Raw genomic sequence first — 17,373 nt, 5'->3', positions numbered from 1 at the left:
GATGCACGGTGCCCATATAGTGGCGTGCGCACAACGGTCGTGCCATGGCAGCGGAAGGCAGAACGTTGGCCTGATTCCTCCACCAAGCCGAAGCGCGTCCACTTTGCTTCGTCGTTTCTGCAGACAAGTGGGCTCCGCGTCTCTGGAGGCCTTCTAAACTCCGTACAGCTTCCTGCAATTAACTGTATACTCTAGCCCTCGCGCGAGCGCGGCGCATGCGCCGTCGATAGCGATGGTATTTTTTTTTTCGTTTAATCGATTTCGTTAGGTTTGATTTTCTATTTAGCATTAAAAGAAAGTAGAAAAGTATTTGATAGTATTCGTGGAAGACACACACACACACACACACACACACACACACACACACACACACACACACACACACACACACACACACACACACACACACACACACACACACACACACACGCACACGCACACACACACACACACGTGGTTGGCTCATACTGCCGTAAGCAATGGCTCATACCCCCTTAAGCAAGCAAAAAATGGAATGGCTCATACCCCTGTAAGGTTCAGCAAAGCGAAGCGAACAGCGCATACAATGATTGAAATCACCCATACAACACACAGAACAGCATACGTTTCCATCCCCTGCTGAGATGACGCAACGTGAAGTCGAAGAGAGACATCGTTGGCGCGAGCCTGACCCCGCTATACGAGCGCGCGAAGCCACAGCTAAAGCGTCGAAAACGAGTCGAAGAAGCCGAACTGCGAAAGCAGCAACGCGGCGATGCGAGACGGCGCATTACCATGTGTGCAGCAGGCTTTTGCCTTCACGTGTTGCAGGAGTGTAACATGCTATCGAACTTTTTTTGTTGTTGTTGTCACTTGATACAATGTGCTTTCCACTGGCAAGTATACACCTCCGTACCAACTCACCCACTTTTCAACTTTAGAAAGATTTTGAGAGAATTTCTTCAGAGGCGTTAGAGGCATTTGCTTCGCCCCCGAAGTTTCCTCTCTCGAGAGCTCCGCGGGCGCTACTTTCCTGTCAGGAATGCTATGCGCATGCCGCTCGTGACCCGAGAGTACCGAGCGCGTGCAGTATTACAAGAAGGAAAAACACGCAAGACAAGCCCCAGAGAGTGCGAACTATTTTTGGAGTGTTCCGCAAAAAATGACATTGTGGTAAAAGTGGAGGCCGAACTTTCCATTTCTGTATTTCTCTCCTAAATGCATGACACTGACGGTGCCATTGTACAACGTCACAGATTTCGTGGTATTTTGCGAATGTCTGCGCACGGCTCATATAATTTGCACGCGAGAAATGCAGAAGTCTACAAAACCTTTGTTCTCGAAATCAATACAATAGATACTTATTCCTTATCAGCAAATTGTGATTATATTCCCTGCTTAATGTCTCTTTGTGCTCGGGGGGGGGGGGGGGGGGGAGGACTCGTGCATACATGAGCTGCTCGTCGTACGCGTGGGGAAGGAGAACAACAATTAAATGAGCCATTCAGTCAGTTAACTCGCAATCAATAGTACATACAACAATTTTTGTTTTCTATTTATAAATTCACCTTGCAGAAGCAGCTCATTGCGCCCCCTGGCAAATCTCGGTAGGGCCCCCTGCGCACCCCTAGAATTTAAGTCCTGAATTTATATGTATATTGATCACATCATATGAAAACCCTGTCAATATCCGTGACGTCACAGAGAGCTGGCGCGGGAATTTTAAGGCAGCGTTGCTAATTGCAGCGTCGCTATGGTTCCTAATTGCTTGCTTCCGGGCTTGCCGAACCTCGCGCTTACGCTTTGATTGGCCCAGCTGCAATCCAAAGTGCATATAATTAAAGCTTGACTATTTCCTTTTACCTTCACTTAAAAAAAAAAGCATGACGCTTAACGTTGATTGATATGCCGAATTTCAGAATTTATTTATGTGCAGTGTGAGGTTCGACACAGCTGCACAACAGTAATTCGCACAGTATTTTCGAGAAGTTCTTTCGAGAAGGAAGTACACGTGCGGCTTACTTGTAGTGTGTTCGCCTGCGCTGTGTGTGTGACGTACGTCACGACGAAGCGGCGAAGATGCGAGAAAACGGGCAATATCCCACTTTCTACTAGAACGCCCACAGAAAACGCATAACACCAGGACCGATTTCTTGATTAACCTTTATAGAACTCTTTATTAGAATGTTCTTATTCTTTCTTTTCTCCTTGCTTCACTAAGGCGCGAAGCGTTTGTTATTTTTTATTTTTTTGAAAAACCAAACGTTTGCTTTGCTACGGGACTCGAGCGGTTTGCGTATGCAAGCGGAACGCAAATCACGTTCACTCGATGCGCTCATTCGTCGCAGTGCACCCCGAAAGCTTTGAAGGGAAGATGCATATAGCAATGCTTCGTTGCCCGTTGGCCGTGAACAATACACACGATGGCAAAAAAGAAAAAAAAAAGAAAAGAAATCGAGTTGGTTGATTGCAATACGTATAGCCTGGCGTTCTTCCTTTCCTATGCAGAAGCGCTGTACTGGAGAGCAGTCCGCTTACGTTTCTTTCTTTTTTAAATTTTCTCTTGAACTTTTTTTTTTATAACAGGGGCTCCTGGTGCGTGGATGTTTAGTCGGCGGAAACGCTGGAAATTAGGCGAAGGCACTGTTTTGGTAGGACAGCATCAGCGTTACGACTGACTGTTCTGTGTCAGGACAATTTACTAGGTCTTACAGTGACATCATTGAGAGTGCTGTCGTTTCATTCCATGCGCCGATGCGCGCACACTTCGCGGGAACGGCGCGTTGCCTCATTTGCCTCGAGTGCAGGCAATATTTCTGAACCGGCCTGCAATTTCGTGTCTTCTTTCTCATTTCTAAAGTTCGAATGCTTCGGTACGACTCAAGCGACGCTCGAAACTCGAGCCAGTCCACCAATTCGGCAGAGTTTATCTCGGTGCCTTTTGTTTCTTCCGAACTTAACGCGCCCGCGAATTTTTGTTGCTTTTAATCCCGGAGATACGCTCGCGCTCCTGACTTGTTGATTGGCCCATTACATCAAAACGCCCGCCACATTCCAAGCGAATGCCCTCACTTTTCCCTTTCCACCAGCGCTGTTTACCTCCTCGCCTCCGCGAGAGGTACCCCGCCGCTCGCTCTACCTAGCGAGGTGTGGTCGTTTTCCTTGGTGTGCGACGACAGCCGTCAAACTCCAACTTTATATTTTTTTTTACAGTAACGTAAGTAGCGTCTCTGACACGCTTGCGAAGCCAATGCCGCAGAATTACATCGGCTTTTCAATCCACCGGGAATGCTTGGCATAACGCCGCTATCTCCGCTAACGCCGCTGGAATCTTTTTGAGCCCCCCACTAGTGCATTGCATGGCCGATTGTGAGCTTAGGCCTAGCGCTCCGAGTACCGGCTTTCATTTGGTTCTCTTGATCGAGCGTTCGTTGCCCGTTTCTTAAAGCGAATCTTCGGAGTTCTGCTTCAGTTTGTGCTCGGCCGCGCAGTTGGCGGGCTGCTGGCGGCAGCTCTTGCCTACTTTTTCAATCGCGGACGTAGCTGAAAGTAAACAAAATGCACTGCTCTCGGCCTTTTCCCGTTTTCTGCTCGATTTTCGCATCGCTTCGCGTTCTCGCCCGCCGCAGTTGCCTGTGTTTCACATAGTGTGTCCGAGTTGCACGGCGTTGCGGTAACCGATCGAGCCGATCGGCCTGCACTTGTTTCACGTAAGATAACGTGCTTGGCCCCTTCATCGCGGCACGTTTTGCTGACCTTGTCAACGGGAGCGAGGTATGCCGAAGGAACGTCTTGATTTTCCGAGCGCCGGCGACGGCTCGCGGGAACATTTTTGTCCCGAAATAGCTACGTTTTGCCGGCGTATACATTTCGAAGCCCGATTGTGGCCTCTCTCGGCGATTTCCATTCGCATCCGGCAAAAGCGGACAGTTTTGACGAGCAGGAAAAAAAAGTATGAAAAAAATGCGAGGAGGCGCCCGAGAAGTGCCGTTGCACGTTAGTCATGGCGAATTCCGCCTGGTTGTCGGAAGTTGAGTGACTGCTGCTGCACGCTCTTGTCTCGTCCTACGCCACTTGCAGGCCGTCGAAAACGTGGCCGTGCCCGTTCTCTGCTTTCTTTTTTATTTCGCAGAAAGACCACAGATGGCGGCGATCAGAAAAAAACTAGTGATAGTCGGAGACGGCGCCTGCGGAAAGACTTGTCTTCTGATCGTCTTCAGCAAGGATCAGTTTCCCGAGGTCTATGTGCCCACGGTCTTCGAAAACTACGTCGCCGACATCGAGGTCGACGGAAAACAGGTACGTGACATGTCCTATAAGTTTGGTCTCTGTTTTTTTTGTTTTTGTTTTGTTTTACGTTAGTCTGTAGCGGGCTGTTGCAAGCACAGAACCGCTCATTTGATGTACCAGCGTAATTATTATGAAACCGCTGAAGTGCCTGTCGCATTGTAATTGTAGCAAGGCGGTGACGCCGGAATTGATGCGTCGGTTGGATTTCAGTTCGCACTCGTACATGAGCGTGTCTTACAGATTTCAACCTCTGCTGCAGCAGTTTTAATTTGTCGCCTTAGAATTTAGAGCGGTCAGATCTATGTTGTACGTGTGTCGCTACTTGTTGGTATGCGCGCAGTGCGTGGATATTCCTTATTCCGCGCCCGCATTCTAAAAGCGGAGACTCGTCTTTATAAAACGGATGTATGGCATTCCGTGTGTGGTGAAGGACTGCAAAGTGCTTGTTAGTAGTTTAGGTTGGTCACTGTTGGTCTGCTCATTAGAAGGCACCATTGTTGAAAACTAGTTCAACGGCAGCATCAATTTGACCAGCGCTGGAAGAATCTAATGCAGTGAAACAAAAATAGACTTTGGCTTTCTTGATAAGGGACAATGCTCTGTATAAATGCTTTGTGGTTGAGTGGATAACATTAGCTTATCTAGCTAGGCCAGTAATTTTATTGGCTCACTCTTTTGATGAGGGAGAGAGTGCTTCTGCTCTTTCAACTTCCTGTGAGATGGAGAACATTAGTCATTTAGTTCCTGCTTAAAGTGACATACGATGTGCATATTGATAGTCTATAGGCAACATTGGGAGTTATCATACCACAGTCAATGACAGCCTAGGAATGCAATGACTAATATATTTGTATGGATGCGCCAGCCAGTAACATTCGCTCATTTATAGTATGCGGCAATGGAGGCAAATTTCTTTGAATATATATGTCTCTTGAGAACCGTGTTTTGAGGTTTGGAGGCGGGGATAGCAGATGCATTTGTGATTTTGTGGGTGGAGCATGTCCTTATGTTGTAACCGACTATGGTGGCCCTTCATTCATCCATCCTATTCCATCACTTTTGTGCATACCTCTTGCGCTCTGTTAACAAACATTTGCCAGTTCAAACTATCTTTCGTAGACAAATGTATGTTATTCACAATGCCCACCTTGTTGTTTGGTGCTTGCATATTTGGTCCCTGCTACAAACTATGCCGCTCTTTTGCTTCTTGACAGCGGCATGACACTACCAACTTTTGCAGTGTAGTAACGAAGTCTGCACTGTATTTCTCGAGTAATAGCAAATCCTGTGTGTGTGTGTAGATTGTGGTTGGGCTGTTATTTTGGCCTTGCTGCCTTCTGTTTCCGCTGTGGGAGGTGTAAGCCACAGATGGGACATTTCAGATAGCCAGCTTGGTATTGTGTGCCTTTTGTGACCGGGTGGTCTTGCATTGCTTTGAGGGTTGCTGTTGGGCAATTACTGGCACCTGCCCTCTCATTCAAGTTTGCATGCGCTGAGTCGTGCCTAGAAATACTATAGGCATTCGGGAATGGAAGGCTCTGGACCTGTAGCAGGTTCATACGCTGTTTGCACATAAATATGAAGGCAAAGGGCATGAATGAAGAATGCGTATTGTGCCATTTAGAAAGCTGCACTCCCGAGACAAGCTGAGGACAGTGCACTTACTTGTGCATGGAATGTGTCGGAGCTATTCGTGAGTAGAGTTCATCGGAGCTTTGCTTTTGCGAGCCTATATACTGGTGTTAGCCAATGAGTAGGATTACTCAGCCTAGTTATTTACTCTGATTAGGGATTACTTGGATTACCAAGTAAGCAGGATTACTCAGACTTGTTGCGGTCGCATTCTATCTCACTGCCTTCAGGGTCGTCTTGTGTCAACAAATGCAATGCATCATTGAATAAGCACTCCAATTGGCATGCTTATTTCTGTGAGGTAATAAACAAGGTTGCATTTCTCTTGCAAAAAAGTTTGCTGTTACGAATGTTTCATACATGTCATATACACACACAATGATACATAACTTAACAAGCAGTTCTGCCGGCTTGTATATAGAGAAGTATGGTATTCTCAGACTAGTCACACACATACCCATCGAAGTACACAAGGTAGCCACTATTTCGCAATTAGACATGTTGAGTGTAGACAGAGCATGAAGACAGAAAGCAACAGAGTGCTACTATCAAATGGTTTTAATGTAACTTGGTTGGCATCAGTATGTACATAGGCACAAGATACCACAGACAGCGAGGAACAATGCAGCAAAAGAGATGAATCAGGTTGGCTTACTTTCCTTTACATTTCCACATGCATGAAGCTTTTCTTTTTGTTAAACAAAGCCACAGGTTTATCACCAATGTATGTTTCCAACTTCCTTGTTGGAGTAGGTCCCCAGCACTTTGATCACCTGTGGTCCGGCTTTCACGACGCCCACTACATATTTTCTTAGTTTTCAATTGGTCCAGTGTCACTGAAAATGCCTTGTCATTGCCTTGAGAAGTCTTTAAAAAAAATGTAGGAGTTCTCCTTGAAAACTGCTCACATCATTGGCCCTCTCCTTTTTCATTCAGGTTGAGCTGGCCTTATGGGACACAGCGGGGCAGGAGGACTATGACCGGTTGCGGCCCCTGTCGTACCCGGACACAGACGTCATCCTCATGTGCTTTAGCATCGACTCCCCGGACTCCCTGGAGAACATCCCAGAAAAGTGGACGCCAGAGGTGCGCCACTTCTGCCCCAATGTGCCCATCATTCTTGTGGGGAACAAAAAGGTACGTACCGTCACGCTGCAGTGCCGGCGAAGAATAGAGCATTGCCAGAACTGCGAGTTTAGGTTCCTTTCTGTAGCTTTGAGCAACCCGTTAGAAGAGTAGCTTTGGATTCACACGGTAGGTGCGCAAGTGTCATTACTACAGTGCATTGACCACCTGGGTGCATACATTTGCGCCAAGCAAATGACTCTTTATTGGGTGAATCTGTCCGCAGAAACGTAAGCAATGCTCGAAACCACAACGATAGTGAGAAGTGCGGTTGTCGGTCATCGAATATGAATCCCACCAGGGGATGCATCCCTGTGCACACTGATTGGCTGGTTGAGCAAAACCGCTTGAATCATCCAACACACTGGGAAAACGAGCAAGGTGCGTGTCTCAGTTTTGCTAGCTGCAAAATGTGAATGGCTCATACACGCGCGGTCGTTATCGGCAAGAGCAAACTGCCACGCTGGTTCAAGAATGTCAAAGGCCTCCCAGTTCGAAATGAAGTAAGTTATTTGGAGTGCTCCTGCCGCATGGCGGTATTTTTTTCTATGGTGTACAGGATTTGCGCCTTCACTTAGCGCAAAGAAATGACATGTGGAACATGTCTCTAAATTATAGGGACACTAAAGAAAAACATTAAGGTATTCATTCAAAATTCAGGTTTCATTAGTTTCACTGTAATAGGTTCATCATGGGAACAGAAAATGAAGATCAAAGATGCTTCCATTTTTCAAATCTTGCGCCCAAACCCCAGTGTCAGTATGGTGGCGTGACGTTGGGAGTATTGAAGTTGCTCTTGTAATTTGGGTTGTCGTGCCTAAGAAAAAGGTTCGTGAAGCTTAGTTCAGTCATTTGGTATTTTAGAATGCAACAATGCATATATTTAACAATAAAAAATTAATGTGGCTTGAGGAGGCACATTCAAACTTAATGATGTCACGGAGCGCTAGTGCTTTCCAGGGAACTTTAAGGCAGCATTGCCACCTGTCTTTTGTTTTTGCACCTTTTCTTGTTTATAGATCCTTTTCATGGTAAGAGTGACTTTTTTGGTAGCGCAGATGTGTAATTTACTGGCACAGCTCAAATTCTTATTTTTAGTGTCCGTTTGAATTTGACCGGTCGATTCGTTGACGTTTGTCGGGAGCCGGTGCAGCTGTTTCAATCGGTTATACGTTGTTCTGCGCAGGACCTACGCAACGACCCGCACACGCTGCGGGAGCTTGCCAAGATGAAGCAGAAGCCTGTGGCGCCAGAGGAAGGGCGCACCATGGCGGAGAAGATCAACGCCTACGGCTACCTGGAGTGCTCTGCCAAGACCAAGGACGGTGTGCGCGAGGTGTTCGAGACTGCAACGAGGGCCGCCCTGCAGGTGGGTGCTGCTCTCTACGTAGTTCTTCTCGTAGCAAGCTACGAGAAGAACTCATAGTTAGCTACGTAGCTAGCTGTATTTGGGCTTCGTTACGGTGCACTTGTCTACACTCCGGGATTTTTCGTGAGGTTTACGAACTTGGGCTGCTATGGTTTTATGAAGATGGCGTCTAGCATTGCGAGTAAAAAATTCGGTCTGCAATGCGCTCTTGGTAGATGGTGCGGTGCGGGATTGCAAAAAAAAAAAAAAAGTGTGCAAAAAAGAAGTTGAGATAGGGGTCCAGCCGGTGATAACCGATGCTGTCGGTGTCAGGAGCCGCACCAGTTTACGTGCAACAAAGTGGCGCAAATTTTTGTATCCTACCATGTCACTGTTTACATCAAGGAAGGTACAGTAGCTGCTTGTCTAGCATGGTTAACGATACAAATAGAGGTTGGGTTTACAATGTTTAGCTTACAACACAACTCAAACCACAGGTACACACACACACAAAAGAAAGAACGGAGCTGTCTTTATGTTTATGACAGTTTAACAGAAGACAAAAAAAAGAAGAATGTGTAATTGAGCTAGTTGGTGTGCATCATAAAAAGAAAATCTGGTTTATTAATAGCTCAGTAGAATAAGGAGAAGTCTGGACGTTTGGCTAATCTGGGTCAAGACTATGCCGATAAATTACAGACAGTTCGTAACCTCTGTGTAATCTTTGTAACCTTTCGCACCTCTGGCTGTTGATGGGCTTATTGGTTGCTGGATTCGTGAAGCGCGCTACCAGCACAGTTACGAAGAGAGGAAACGTAGACACCACACCTGTGTCTCGTAGTGTCCATGTCTTCTCTTTGCCTCCCTGTAGGCTCGGCGCTTCAGCAGTCTATTATACCATGCGCCTACCGTGACTGATTTGTGTCCCACTTGATGTTGCGCTGGTTTCGTGCATTGCGAATTTTTCGCCTCTCGTTTACACATTGTGCCTCGCACCCTACCTTTTGCAGGTCAAGAGGCCGAAGAAGACAAAGTGCATTCTGCTCTAGAGTGAAAACCTTTTCCCGTTCCCGGTGAGAAGCCAGATGGGGGCTGGAGGAGCTTCTCTCGCTGCAGTGTCTGCGCCGCTTTGTTGTGCGTGCCGCCGCCGCCGCCTCTTCCCCGCTCCATCTGCACTCTGCACTGTGCGTCAGGTGTCTCTGCCTCTCTTGTCCGTTGTCGTCAACAACCCGAGTCCCATCTTCTCCTCTCCGTGCGTCGCTGCCAGGCCTCCGAGCCGAGCTGCGAGGGCCGGGCCCAGCTTGCTTCTGCGTTGGCCGTGCAAAGTTGCACGGCGAGGCCGTGGTTTTCCTTGAATGTTGTTCGAGCTGCTGGCATTTCGAGGGCTTCAAAGAAAGTGCCGGTCACGCTTCGTCGCCTTGTGCAAAATAAGAAGAAACTCTTTGCCAGTTTGTGTCGCATTGAAGGGCATTTTGTGGTCATGGGGGTGGTGCGAGTGTGTTTGGGCCGTTGACAACTTCCCTCTATTTTTTCTTTTTTTTTTCCGTAAGCCTTCCGCATGCCACATTTGTTGTGCGAGGATGATGCCTAGGCAGGAAGGCCTAAGTGCATGGAGAAGCAGTTTTGAGTGCTTGTTTTAGCTTTTAGCTTGTTTTAGAGCTTAATCCAGCAATTTCAGGCAAGCAGCAGACAAACTTATGTTCCAAGTCTTGCTTGCCACATGTTTGGAGGAGAGCGGCTTGTTCTGAATTTTTGGTGCGAGTTGTTTCTCATGCTTGGATCGGGGAGTGCAGTTTGTGGTGGCCAGCTGCCTGCAACTGCAGTGGCACTGGCGCGAGTGATTGGTCTTTGTACTTCACGTTTGCACGAGGTTTCTGACACTGTGTCTACCGCTGCACTTTGAACAGACCACTAACCATGTTCAGTGTTTACCGAGTGTGGCTTAGTTTCGTGCGGCACTCACCAGCACTGTTTGTCAGAGCCCTTTTAGCCGAGCGCCAGGGATTACAACGGCAAGTTAGTGCTCGTCAAAAGTAGGCAGCCCCCTAGACCAAGTGCCTGGAAAAATTTTTCTGAACCATTCCTCCCCCTCCTTTCTTTTGTCAGTTCTGGTCAGATGCCTTGTGAATAATCCCATCCTCCCTCCCACCATCCCCCCCCTCCAAATGGCTGTCTTTGCTAACACTGAGCAAAACGGAGGTGGAAAGCAGAGGGGACTGTGGAATGTTGAAGTAACTCTTGAGCAGTAGTCGTTGCTTTCTTTATTTAAAAAGTTGGTGCCTGCGACCTAGACTGGAGTTTCTCTGCAAGCTCTGTCTTTGTTATAAAGTGTAAGCAGTGTTTCCTTGAATAGCTTTTCTGCTTGATGTTCATTTTCTTTATATTCTGTTTCTATTTCCGTCTTGCCTCGCCATCGCGCGCTGGGAAGACTGCTACCCTAGCTTTGTTGTACGATCGGTGTTGAAGCATAAATAGCTTGTTTTAGAGCTTAAATCCAGCAATTGTGCGGATTGTGCCGAGAACTAGCGCTACGCTTTGTCTCTCTCTCTTTTTTTCTTTGTTACTTACTGCGAAGCTGGACCTGTAAAGTTACCTGTAAAGCATGTTAACTAAGCAGCATTGAAGTGAGTCATGGCTGGCCCCGGAAAATGCACACGAACTTGCTTGCTCTTCTGCTAGTTTGACCTTTAGTCCATTCCCTGCTCCTTGTTTCGTTTGCCTGCCTAGTTTCTTATGGAGCAAGTATTGTAAACAGGACCAGACGTTTTTTTCACATCTCAGGTGAGCGTTCTGAGAAAAATTGTAAGGTTTTTATGTAGAAGCCACTTGGAAGCGACTCAGGAAGGAGTTTTGTGTGAATGGAGGACGTAGCCGTAACCTAATTAACCTTGAAAAAGCGCTAAATCGTGCCGAGTTTATAACATCGACAAGCACTCGATGTCGAGCGTGCGTCATGTTTCATCTATCCAGCCCCGCAGTGCCGCACCCACCGGTGCATCTTTGCAAACTTTGTTCATGCTTGTATTGATTGATTCTGAACACAGCACTGTTCGTGATACTGTACGCACTGTAGCCTCTGAACATAGTGCAAAAAAGAGCGCTTGCTTGCAAGTCTTGACATGATTGCAGTAGCTTTTCCTTTGGCACTTGCTAAGTGTTCCTTCTACGTCTGTTCACAGAGAAAAAGCAAATTTTTTAGTACCATGACTCGGAGGTAAACCGAGATGTAGCCGGGTGCTGAAAGTTTTGCCGAAATGGAATCCATACGAAAAAATTGCTTAAGTGCATTGGTCGTTGGTGCACCTCTGTGTGTTAAGCATTGTCATTGTTGCTACCAAAGACGCTTGGTCATTGTCTAAATTGCGCACATGATTATGTATATACAATATCCTCATTGTGATGTATTTTGTACCGGGGGTGCCACCAGTAAAAGATTTCATACTAAGCTCTGGTCATAGAAAGATGTTAGTAGGCAATGCTACGTAATGACAGCTACGTAAAACGATTACAGCTGGCTTTAAGATTTCTCTTGCTTGTAAACAGCGCCTGGTCCACGTGATTTGCTTAGTGCAAATGTGGAATATTTGAGGACCAAGCGAGATGTAAAAATCAACCTCTCAAAATTTCATTCCATCATCCAAAAGTTGGTGCAAGCAGTTAGTGAGCAAGTTTTCATGGATGCACCTGTGCCGGTGGTCATGCGACGGCCGTCTCAAGCAACCGGAACAAGCTGTCTCAAGCCGGAACAACTACTGCTTCAGTGTTCTTTCAGCATTGTCTTTTGCAGCATCGCCAAACACTTCCTTCGACTAGTTCTGTGCACTGGCACAAACAAACGGCGGGCACATTTTTTAATTGCACTTGTGTGAGGCTGAGTGATTGTTGTCTGTACGGTACTATATACATTATTTGTAATCTATTGCAGAGAAAGAGCTTTATTTTTGTTTTTTTTTGTGTCGGTGTTGTTGTGGCTTGTCTCCGTGGAAGAAGCCTAAAGCGGACATCACAATGAAGAGCTTCGGGAATGTTGCGGATTTCTACGGCTTTCGTGAGGAAGTGTTGCTGCCGTGAATTACCACTGTTTTGCTACATGGCTTCTGTGGTTTTTTTTTGCTCCTCACGAGGTCATCGCCATTGCTCGCGAGTTAATCATCCTCCAGAGTGTCTTTTATTATTTTTTTCTAGGCATTTCTAACCGGAAACGTGGCAAGGTGCGATGATGCCATCTTAACTAAGAGAAGATGTCTCATTCTCTCTCTCCTCTTGTACATATTAAAAAAAAGAAAGCTATGTCCGCGTTTCCTTTTGTTTTTTTGACGTCGCTGTTTTCACCTCCTGTTTCTGTACCAGTGCCGAGCATTTGTGATGACGGCGCATTTTTTATACGGGGAAGCAAGACAGCTTAGTGCATTGTTCTGTCGGTTATGTGTATGGTAGGCCTCCTGTAACTATTATTATTATTATTAAAGCATACTTTTGGTGAAAAGTGTCGTTTTCACTCGGAAGTGCTTGGTATTTGCGAACAGTGCAAACAGAAACTGCCATGTTCTCTACTTAGAGGGGGGGGCTTGGCGCGAAGCTGAGAGATAGGGGGTCAGTGGTGCATTATTATATGCTATACTTGAGCGATCGCTTTTGCGGGACTTCTACAGTGCACGACACGCACTGGTTGCGTAGGTGTTATACGTGGCCAACATCGTTTCTTGCACTGTGCGAAGCTTAATATTTTCGTGCAATGCTAGGATTATGGCCATATGCTTCGATGAACTTGGTGCGTATGGCCACATGAATTGTTGTGAAAAGTGAATGCATCTCCAAAAGTGATCACTCAAGATTACCACTCATCAATAAAACATTCAGCGCAAACCCACAATAGGGAATTTTAGAAATGGACGAATTGTTAGGGCCCGCTATTGGCCAGCTGTACAAAAGAAAGGAGTACAGTCAAACCTCAATGTAATGAACACGAATACAACTAATCATCACACATAAGGCAGTAAATATAAATTATTCCTCCGTATTATTGGTGTGTAGCAAACATGCGTGTAATGAATATGAGGTATCACGAAGGCATTTTCCTGTCGGATACAATTTCGTTATGAGGAAGTTCAACTGTACAAAAGCATGCCAAAGGTGTACAGAGCAGTTGGGGGTTTTGGGGGTTCTTAAACTGAAATAAATCATTGGATGTAACATTTTATTGCCGATATCACCATGTAATGAATGTATGCTTATAACTAACATAGAACGGTATTTTTGGGCTGGATGCAGCTTTGCAGACACTGCTGAATTGTGGCGAACCAGGCTAAATAGCAAGTTCTTGGATATGTTGTGAAATTCCTTCGCACTGCTCTGATGTTTATGCTGCCATGCACAGTTTGATATTGGCCACATGCAGGATCTCTAAAATTAGACTGCCGAGAACTAGTGCTACGCTTTGTCTCTCTCTTTTTTTCTTTGTTACTTACTGCGAAGCTGGACCTGTAAAGTTGCATGTTACCATCTTCCAAAGGATGTTAACTAAGCAGCAAAAATTGGTATGTGTTCTAGTCTCTGTCTTTGCTGCTTAGGTGGAGGTAACCATATGTACCGTCCGCATAAATTGAAACGCAAAGGTGAAATAACTGATCAGAACAACTTTTATGCTCAGTTACACAAAAGTCCGACATGTAATTACCTTTTAGTTAGTTTCTAAGCATGGAACAGTCTCGGGCGTGTGCTCTGGGGTCACGGAATTAAGCCACCGTTCTAAAATGTTGCCGATTTGCCTGAAAGGGAAGCATTGGTAGCGATAGCAAAGTATTGAACAACTACACAAAGCAACGTGGCTCGGAACATTCATTTGGGCTAGATGGTGCATACATGAATTTGGAAGGAACAGCGCGAACACAAAGTAAGTTTGCTTACTAACTAAATGAATAAGCTTGGTGTTGCATGCATGAGGCAATTGTTACCAGCTCTCGCAAGGCTGATGTGATGAAAAACGCCGGCAGTGGGAACCAACGCTTCGTGTTGCCTCTCGCTTCCACGTCTCTAAAACTTGAGATCACGTGAGCTCCAACACTAAGCGTGCAGGAGTACAGCGCACATAGAGCCACCGGCCATCTCGGCTTGCCTAACGTTTCCACCTGCCTCGTTGCCTCACCGTTGCGAGGGTTCTCTTGTGCCCACAGCGTACGGTGTGCAATCGCATTGCACTTCGAGTTCGTATGTACAGAACATCGTAGCGACATTTATGATGAAGGCAAAAATTTGCCTCGATCGCCCATATCTCAATAAAAGGGTGAACCTAAAAACCTAACATCGCAATGAAGTATGTTTTGAAATTTAGTGTTCGAAATTTTGTGTTGGCACAGTGAAATTTGCTTGACAGTAATGCAGTGGTGCAACTGTAGGAAGCAGAATCTTGATGTAGGACTTCAAACATGTTATAAAAAATTGTCAAAAGCTGGCAAGCTTAAAAAATTCTTTGTAGCACACTTACAGATTCCCAACTCCACGGCAAAAACTAATATTGCAGTGCTGTAAACTGCATCAGTTAAAGCATCTAAAGTGGACAAACTTTACAAGTTGGCAGGTATTTAAAATGCCCACGACGGGCTTTCCAGAAGGCCTACTTGGAAATCACTGGTATATTTCATGGCGGTGTACAATATACATCAATTTTGTGCACTTCAGATGTATGTATTATGTGAATTTAACAGAATCGCGGTATACTTATTGCCAAGTATTATTGCTGAGTAACTTGGTACTTAAATCGTGACGTAAATAATCTGCTTGCAACATTCAATAGCTTTTAGTTTTAAGTGCCACAAACCTCATGAAATTTCGTTCAATGGATGCTAAGCAAAACAATTTCTCGGTTTCCATGTATTTATATAGGAGCTCCTGAGGCAAGGCTTCCTCTTAAGCACGTGTAGCAAGTCTGAGTACTTTGCTGCCTTGAAGTAAAATCACTCTTTTAGCTGTTAGCTTCACTTGCTCCAAATGTGCAATAAAGGTGCAAGGCCGCTGTGGAAGGCAGTAAAATAATTTGGAAGCTGCACTACCAGCTTTCGTATTGCAGAATATTCATCTGTACCGCTTGGACACATTAAAGCTGGATTCACACGATGGGACAGATTGTCGATTCAATCTGCAGAAAACTATGAGGTGGCTGAGCTGCAACGAATCGTGCCGTTAGCAGCCGATCTGCGTCGTTTTTGCATGTGGTGCGATTTGGCGGCACTGAGCTTCGTCATGTTCGTCCACAGGCTTAATCGGCAATCTTTCACATTGTGTGAATCCTGCTTAACACGCACTCATCCCTCCTACTGGTCTGCTGTGCTGTGGAGGAGTCGAGGATTGCTTTCGACGGGCAGAAGGTCGAGGGGTGCAAAAGCATTACAAATGCACCGTACGCGCTACCTGTGGTGTGTTGGCTTCTTGTGCCTGTAAAATTGCACTTCTTGAAGACAAGTGGCCTGTAGGAAGACGTGTGGCTGTTAACAACCATTCCTGTGTGAGTTCAGCTCCTTACCTTTTCCTCTATCTCACTCATTCCATTCAGTCATGTGGAGGGTAATCTGAGGTGGACAGTCGGAGGCATGCTGACAAGGAAAACAACACGTAAGGCAGGGCCAATCTGGCGAGCAGTTTTATTGACACACGACACTGGGATCTGCCTTTTTACAGAGCGCACAACACCGATTCTATGTACAGAAAGCAAGGGGAAATGATGTTGAACACGCATGTCCAAATAAATATCCTAAACCTCTGCTGCGGCAGCGGCACACGAAAATGCCCGACCTCGTTGTTTTCTGCACTGGAGGCCACAGTTGTCATCTATTTTCTAACTGCATCTACGCCTTGAAGCAAATGTCATTAAAATGTTCTTGGCCACTGAGCGAACGGCCACATCAGAGCACAGCCTGTAGAAGCGTGCTTATGGAAGTTGTTCTCGACATCCCATGGTTTTCTGTAATCCTCTAGTGGGGAGGCTTGTGCTATGACACCCTCTTGAATATGCTAAGTCGACTTTCCGACAATGCCTCATTGCCTAAATTAGAGTCACGGTGAATTAAAGAACCCACGCAATGAATTTCACCAAATCGTCGATCAGCATATCACTTAGTGCATGGCCGTACTTTTAAACCTGTGTATACTGTAGGCACCTATACAGCCACACTTTTTAGACCCAGCCATGATGCATCGTACCATTGTTAAGATAAGTATTGTGTTTGGCACATTTCAGCCACACATGGCCCTCGTGACATAAATGTGTCACTGAATTTTGCGGGTCAATCTGCAGCAGGCTTTCCAATAATTAATCCCATGGTGAGTTCTGCCTGCCGAGAGGAGACCTCTGTCTGGTCTTGGCACGTCACACAAACATAGGCAGGCAACATTGTGTTCTTTTTCTTGCATTTTCAGCCAACACGGGACGCGATTAGCGTTTTGAGCATAACAGACAGCCATAACGACGCTGTGTACACTTATTTGTCAGAAATTAAAATAATGTTTCCGGGACAGGCCGCATCTGTAACTTGTTGCTGCGGTCAACCACGTATACAGTGCACCTGCTTCTTGTCCACTGTCAGATTTGATTTTGTGAAAATTCAGCGCTTGCTTTAATTCAGCAGGCTGCTCAATACCAACTGTTAAAACTCGCCATCGAACAGCTTGGCAAGCGCATTGTTGAAGTGACAACTACACGTGCAGGCTTGTGCATTATGTTATCTCCCGAGTGCAATGCGTGTGAAATCAAACTTCATGCACTTTTTAGTGTGCACTCATAGTTTGGACGAGTGTTGCTTACACATTTAAGGCAATGCAGCCGAATTAGAAAGCCGACTTAACATTCTTGGGGGGAGTCTACTGGGCAGGGCTTTTTTGGGGGGAACTGCAATAAGTATAGAAGGCAGACCCTTGCAAGCAAACCCAAGTGACTGTGAACGGCACCAACAACAAAAACGTCTCTGGCTGGGACATGTGACAATACCATAACAACATGGGCATGC

At 46.0% G+C, this 17,373-nt stretch overlaps 1 protein-coding gene across 2 annotated transcripts in view; it reads left to right on the top strand.

Annotated features, from left to right (window-relative positions):
* Positions 1-12,860, top strand: part of LOC126528081 (ras-like GTP-binding protein Rho1) — a 39,595-nt gene extending 26,735 nt beyond the window's left edge. The window contains exons 1-5 of one of the 2 annotated variants that reach the window (XM_050175945.2): positions 3,088-3,196; positions 4,112-4,278; positions 6,838-7,038; positions 8,213-8,395; positions 9,385-12,860. In XM_050175945.2, the coding sequence (XP_050031902.1) occupies positions 4,123-4,278; positions 6,838-7,038; positions 8,213-8,395; positions 9,385-9,423 (579 nt within the window). In that variant the 5' untranslated portion in view covers positions 3,088-3,196; positions 4,112-4,122 and the 3' untranslated portion in view covers positions 9,424-12,860. Of the gene's footprint in view, positions 1-3,087; positions 3,197-4,111; positions 4,279-6,837; positions 7,039-8,212; positions 8,396-9,384 lie in introns of those variants that run through there. The other variant, XM_050175944.3, reaches the window with a different exon arrangement.
* The last annotated feature ends 4,513 nt before the right edge of the window (positions 12,861-17,373 follow it).

Source organism: Dermacentor andersoni, chromosome 9 (assembly GCF_023375885.2).
Source record: "Dermacentor andersoni chromosome 9, qqDerAnde1_hic_scaffold, whole genome shotgun sequence".
In the NCBI taxonomy this organism is placed as follows: Eukaryota; Metazoa; Arthropoda; class Arachnida; order Ixodida; family Ixodidae; genus Dermacentor; species Dermacentor andersoni.
This window is presented reverse-complemented; position numbering and strand designations above follow the sequence as displayed.